At 38.6% G+C, this 6,455-nt stretch overlaps 1 protein-coding gene across 1 annotated transcript; it reads left to right on the top strand.

The window, feature by feature from the left end:
• Nucleotides 1-2,691: 2,691 nt before the first annotated feature.
• On the top strand, nucleotides 2,692-3,642 carry LOC103682632 (olfactory receptor 11G2-like). The gene has a single exon (XM_008712298.2). The coding sequence runs from the start codon at nucleotides 2,692-2,694 to the stop codon at nucleotides 3,640-3,642; it is 951 nt and encodes a 316-aa protein (XP_008710520.2).
• The last annotated feature ends 2,813 nt before the right edge of the window (nucleotides 3,643-6,455 follow it).

Below are 6,455 nucleotides of genomic sequence, written 5' to 3' on the forward strand. Positions count from 1 at the left end.
AAATAATGCTGAGATGGGAGGGGGGGGATATTCCATGTTCCTAGCTACTAGTCATGCTGGGTTGGCAGGAGAGGGGAGACAAGAGGGGATATAGTATCCTGTAGCAGGCAGAAGCGGGGACAGACCTCCTGAATATTATTTTTTGATTAAGCTCTTTCTATGCTTCTTTGGCCCACAATCTATTTGGGTTAGATTGATTATGAACTTTGGAATCATCCAAACCTGGGTTCATGTCTTGTTTGTCTGGTTTACTACCCTATGACATGGGAAGCTATTGCATATTTCTAAAACCTGTCATTCCAGTAGCTTACTTGAAGTTTATCTCTGGGTAAGAAAGAACTTTTGTCAGTCTAGACCTAGGGATTTTACTTCACTTCTGCCCTCCCAGCTTTAACATAAGCAAGGCAGTAGAGGAGAGAGCTGTGCCTGGACTCGTAAGTTTTAACTAAAATGGATTTTTTTTCCCACAGAAAGAATTTTCCTAATAATGGTTCATTTCAGGAAACCCACAAAAATCTATAACAAAATCTGTAGTTGAAGTACTTACAGTGCAAAAGGGAATGAAAACAGAATAGAAGCCAACAGGTTGGAATCAGAGAGAAAGGAAAATTGTATAGGATAATGTCAAAAGGGGCTCAATTCAAGGGGTAAGGAATAATTAAAGTAACTGCAATATTGGGCTTCTCTGAGCCACTCTGGAATGCAGCTATAATGTTTTTATTGAGATATTTATTCTGAGTTTCATATGTGATTTTGTTTTTTTATTTTTATTTTTTTTAACAATTTATTTACACATAGAGAGAGAGCATGAGCAGGAAAAGAGGCAGAGGGAGAAGCAGATTCCCAACACGGGGCTCAATCCCAGGACCCTGGGATCATGACCTGAGCCAAAGGCAGATGCAGGCACCCCTCCATATGTGCTTTTAGGGCATGTTTTCAAATGTTAGTGGCATAGAAGTGCATTAAGTTCATATCATTCCTAGGATTGAATGTGCAAAGATCAGAATGTATATAGAGGCTGAATATTCTTCTTTTAGGTTCAAACAACTACTTTTTAGGAAGAACCTGCTCATATTTTGCTTATGGTAATTACAGCAATAAAATGAGCCCCATCCCCCCCCCAAACATTTACTTTATACTAGGTACAATGCTAGGTGCTTTATAAACATTATATTTAATGCTTTGTTAACACTCCATGGTAGGTATTATACTTATTTTGCAGATAAAGAAATTGAAAGAGAGAGAGAGAGGAGTCACTTGTCCCAGGTTATAAATCTTACATTAAAAAGGGCTAGGATTTCAGGTTTGGGTCTTTCTGAATTTTGACTCTTTTTCTTAAAACTAAAAAACATTTGTAATTATGATAAAACCTACACCTCATTCTTAAACAGTCACTTTGGCTTTGTACTTAAAAAAGATTAAGATGTCAAGCCCTTTGTTTTTTCACTAAACTATGTATATTTAGAATGAAAAATTTAAATGACAGGGCTCCTGGGTGGTGCAGTCATTAAGCGTCTGCCTTGGCTCAGGGCGTGATCCCAGCATTCTGGGATGGAGCCCCGCATCAGGCTCCTCCACTGGGAACCTGCTTCTTCCTCTCCCACTCCCCCTGCTTGTGTTCTCTCTCTCACTGGCTGTCTCCCTCTGTCAAATAAATAAATAAAATATTTAAAAAAATGAAAATTGAGGGAAAATGATACAAAATATGTAGAAAATAAAAATGAGCAGGTGGAAAACCTGTTCTAACTAAAAAGTAAAGTATGTGATGCCATTTAAAAAAAATAGTAAAGTGGGAAATTTTGCAAAGGAACTGAAATGCTATATAGCTAATGTAAATGAAGGGGATTCACAGAGGATAATTTGAATCAAATTAAAATAATTTAAATATTTTTAAAGCACATGTTACATTCCTTAGTTTAGACTGGGGTTTGCTGAATTATCATTCAGTTTTTTATGAAATATTTTATTTTATGTATTTGTGCTTCTAACTCCAGTGTAGGCTCCATATTTTACTTTCATTGCCATCAATTTGCATCTTTTGAAACAACCCTCCCTGAGTTCAAACTTCTGTGGCGCCCATATGGTATAATAGTAGTTCTCAGAAGTCAGGCACTGTCTTTGTCACACTAGAATCATCTGGGGATGTAAATCTTTACTAGACATTCGTTAATGAACTAGTGTATTTATTTATGGACACGACTTCTTACTAGAATCTGCTAAGCTTCTATAATAATGTAGTGAAATAGGGAAAATGTGTGGACCGCGTGATGCTGACTGAAATGATAGTGTAGGCAGTAAAATATTTCAGTGTAGTTTAATGGCATAAACTCCTTCCTGAAGCTTATTAGCTGTGCTAGGGTTAAAGGTGAGCATTTAAGGTGTGTAATGATTCATTCCTATCTCTTTCTCATAGGCTAAAGTAAGAAGAAAAAGCTCTGGAGAAAATATTTAAAGTAAAGTAATTATACTTAAAGTAATGTTACCAGTGGTGTTTTTCTATTTGTCTTCCAACAGAGCTATTTTGAAAAAAATTCTTCATGTTGACTGAATATTAATATTTTATTTTATTCTCTACTTCTAATACCACCTAGTTCTGATGAGAAATTGAGGTATTATGGAGGGCTGGATAAAATAGGAGACTCTCAATATGTGGTTCTGATTATGTCTGTGTACATGTTAGGTTAGAGAGAAATGCATGTTTTGCCTAACAATAATGGCACTGCTATCATTCATGAATTCATCCTCCTGGGTTTCCTATGTAGTCAAGAGGTGGAAATTCTCCTTTTTGTTTTGTTCTCCATCATCTACATTTTGACTTTGTTGGGCAACAGTGCTATCATCTGCGCTGTGTGGTGGAACCAGCAACTCCACACTCCTATGTATACTTTATTGTCCAACTTCTCTTTCCTGGAGATCTGCTACATCAATTCCAATGTGCCCAACATGTTGTTCAACTTCCTATCCAAGACCAAGACTATCTCCTATAATGGCTGCGTCTTACGGTTCTACATCTTCCTCTCTCTTTGTGCCACAGAACTCTTCTTCCTGGCCCTCATGGCACTTGATAGGTATGTTGCCATCTGCCAACCACTGCATTATTCCACCATAATGACCAGGAAAGTCTGCAGAACGCTTGTGTCTGCTTGCTGGGTGGGTGGCTTCCTCTGGTTGGTGACCCCAGCCATCCTTATCTCCCAAGTTCCGTTTTGTGGTTCAAATGTCATTGATCATTACCTCTGCGATCTTAAGGCAATGCTGGCCATATCATGTGTACCTGTCCCCAAGACAATGCTGACTTGTAGCATTTTTAGTGCTGTGATAACATTTATCACTTTGTTCTACATCCTTGTGTCCTACATCCTGGTCCTTCGAGCTGTGGTACAGGTTCCCAAAGGTTCAAATAGGAAAAAAGCCTTCTCCACATGTGCCTCCCACCTGATGGTGGTGTCCCTGTTTTATGGCTCAGTCATGGTGATGTATGTAAGCCCAGGGGCAGCCAGTCAGCCTGGCATGCAGAAGTTCTTGACAATGTTCTACTCAATTGCAACTCCACTTTTAAACCCTCTGATCTACAGCCTCAGGAATAAGGAGATGAAGATTGTCCTCAGGAAAGTTATGTGTAAAGTTAGAAATAATTCCTGAATGGGAGATGGTTTGGTGAGATAAAATTCCTTTTGAGTCCTGTTGTAAAGAATCTAGAAAAATTATACTTAAAACTAAGAAAAGGTGCTAGATCTAGAATAAATGTGTCCACATGAGAATTCTTAAAATTCAAAGCTTGTCTCTATTCTGTATTGATTGAGTGACTAAGGGTAAGTTACTCAAATTGTTATTTGTCTATTTTTCCAATTTTAACTGAAGACGATCTTAATATTCATGTCTGCATCATAGAGTGTTAGGGATTAAATGAGTTAATATTTGGAACCGTTTAAAATAGTGCTTGTCACTCAATAAATAATATATAATGTAATATTATATATTATTGATAACAATTAATTCAAATTTATTGTCATTAGCTATTGTTGCCAAGTTATGAGCTTCAGCAGTTTCTTTTTTCCAAACTTTTAAATGATCCTATTATATTTATATAAAGGGGAAAAGTGCCTATTTTTAAGGAAAAAATGTTTTGATTCTTGAAAGAAGTCTATGTAAATGCAAATCAAAACAAGAATGGTTTCTGCCCCACCCCCCTACATTTCTTTGTATTATGAAAATGATGACAATGATTTGTTAGACAAAGATTGATGAGGGCCCTGTTCTGGTTCCATCTCAACAAATCAAAACTTTCATTCCCAGTTTTTAAAAAGGACATTTTGGGGTTTTCTAATGTGGATCAAATGAGCAATCCTATATAAAAGTATTTGTAGGGGCGCCTGGGTGGCGCAGTCCTTAAGCATCTGCCTTTGGCTCAGGGTGTGATCCCTGCGTTATGGGATGGAGTCCCACATCAGGTTCCTCCGCTGGGAGCCTGCTTCTTCCTCTCCCACTCCCCCTGCTTGTGTTCCCTCTCTCACTGGCTGTCTCTATCTCTGTCAAATAAATAAATAAAATCTTTTTTTAAAAAAAGTATCTGTAAAATGCAGACTACAGCCAAAAGATGGAAGCGGTTCAAATACACATCAACAGGTGAACGAATCAACAAAATTTGATGTATACACACAGTGTAATAGTATCCAGCCTTACAAAGAAAGGAAATTCTGAAACATGGATGAACCAGCTTGTCACAAAACGACAAATACTGTATGATCTCACTTTTGTAAAGTCCTCAAATTCACAGAGACAGAAAGTGGAATGGTGGTTGCCAGGGGCTGGGGGAGGGGGAGGGGGAATTATTGGTCAACAGATACACATTTTCTGCTTGGGAAGATGAAAATTTTCTGGAGATGGATGCTTGTGATGATTGCTCAACAATCTGAATGTACTTAATGCCACTTAAAAAATTGTTAAGATTTGTTTAATGTCAAGTTATATGTATTTTACCACAATTAAAATGATTTTAACATGTAAAGCATACTACCAATGCCAGTTGTTTTTTATTTGGATTGTTATCATGTTAACGTTTCCCGGCACTGGAGGAGATAACGCTAAGTGAAATAAGTCAAGCAGAGAAAGACAATTATCATATGGTTTCTCTCATCTATGGAACGTAAGACCTAGGAAGTTCAGTAGGAGAAGAAAGGGATAAAGAAAGGGGGGGTAATCAGAGGGGGGAGTGAAGCATGAGAGACTATGGACTCTGAGAAACAAACTGAGGGCTTCAGAGGGGAGGGGGGTGGGGGAATGGGATAGGCTGGTGATGGGTATTAAGGAGGGCACGTATTGCATGGTGCACTGGGTGTTATATGCAACTAATGAATCATCGAACTTTACATCAAAAACTTGGGATGTACTGTATGGTGACTAACATAATATAATAAAAAAATATGATTATAAAAAAAAAAGCATTTCCAGTAACCCCCGCTGCTGCAATCTTGTCTGTGTGTGTGTTTTCTTTTCCCCTGTGATGTTGCTGTGATAGTTTTTTTCTCAGTAATTAAAACTACAGATGGGGTAGGATCTTTCCCTTCAAGTCACAAATACTTCTCCACTCCCCAACTGCAGCAGCGCTCTGCACTCCCAGGTGCCCCTTTGCTTTGCTCTTTGAGGACACAGAGAGGTCACAAGGAGGCAGCCACTCCCCTTCCTCCAAGGCTGCCTGCCACCTCAGGGAATTTCTTCCACCCTAGAGCGCATGATTGTTAGAAACTGCATTATCACTAGGGATAAAATTAAAGAAAGGAATAATTTTGGTTCTGGGATGTAAGATCAAGCCCCCTGAGGTGTGCAAACTCTTGGCACATGAAGGAATTTGCTCTTGAGGCGGCCTGGTGTTGCCCACTTTTTAGGTCTCACAGGCAGAGCCTCTCCTGTTCGGTTTTAACATATAATCAATGTAAAATTACTAACCAGACATTTTGTTTTAATTTTTTATACTAAGTCTTGAAAACTGGGCTGAATTTTATACTTACAGCACATCTCAGTTTGGGCCAGTCATGTTTTGAGTGTCAGTAGCCACAGGTAGCTAGTGGTTACCGAAACGGACAGTGCAACTCTATGTCTTCTTACGTTCTCCTTGGTAATGAGCGTGGGTGTGGATGGGGTGAATTAGGGTTAGGAGATCAGAAACTTTCAATTAGTGACCTTAGATAAATGACTTACTGTGTTTTCTTTGTGCCATGTCCCTTCCCTTGTCCTCTTCCTCTAAATGGAGATTAAACTTTATTTTTTTATTTTTTGGGGAGATTGAACTTTAAAGCAGCTTTTAGAGAGGAGGGAGCAATAAAAACCTGGAAGCAGCAAAAGAGACAAGGAAGACTCTCTTTTTGTTACTAGTGGAGTCAGATCAGGGCCGTTTTGGGAAAAGGAGCACAAACTGATGGTCTCTTTCCGTAGCAGCTGGTATAGAAAGGTTGATG

The sequence above is a fragment of the Ursus maritimus genome, unplaced genomic scaffold (assembly GCF_017311325.1).
Source record: "Ursus maritimus isolate PB19 unplaced genomic scaffold, ASM1731132v1 scaffold_205, whole genome shotgun sequence".
NCBI classification, from domain to species: Eukaryota; Metazoa; Chordata; class Mammalia; order Carnivora; family Ursidae; genus Ursus; species Ursus maritimus.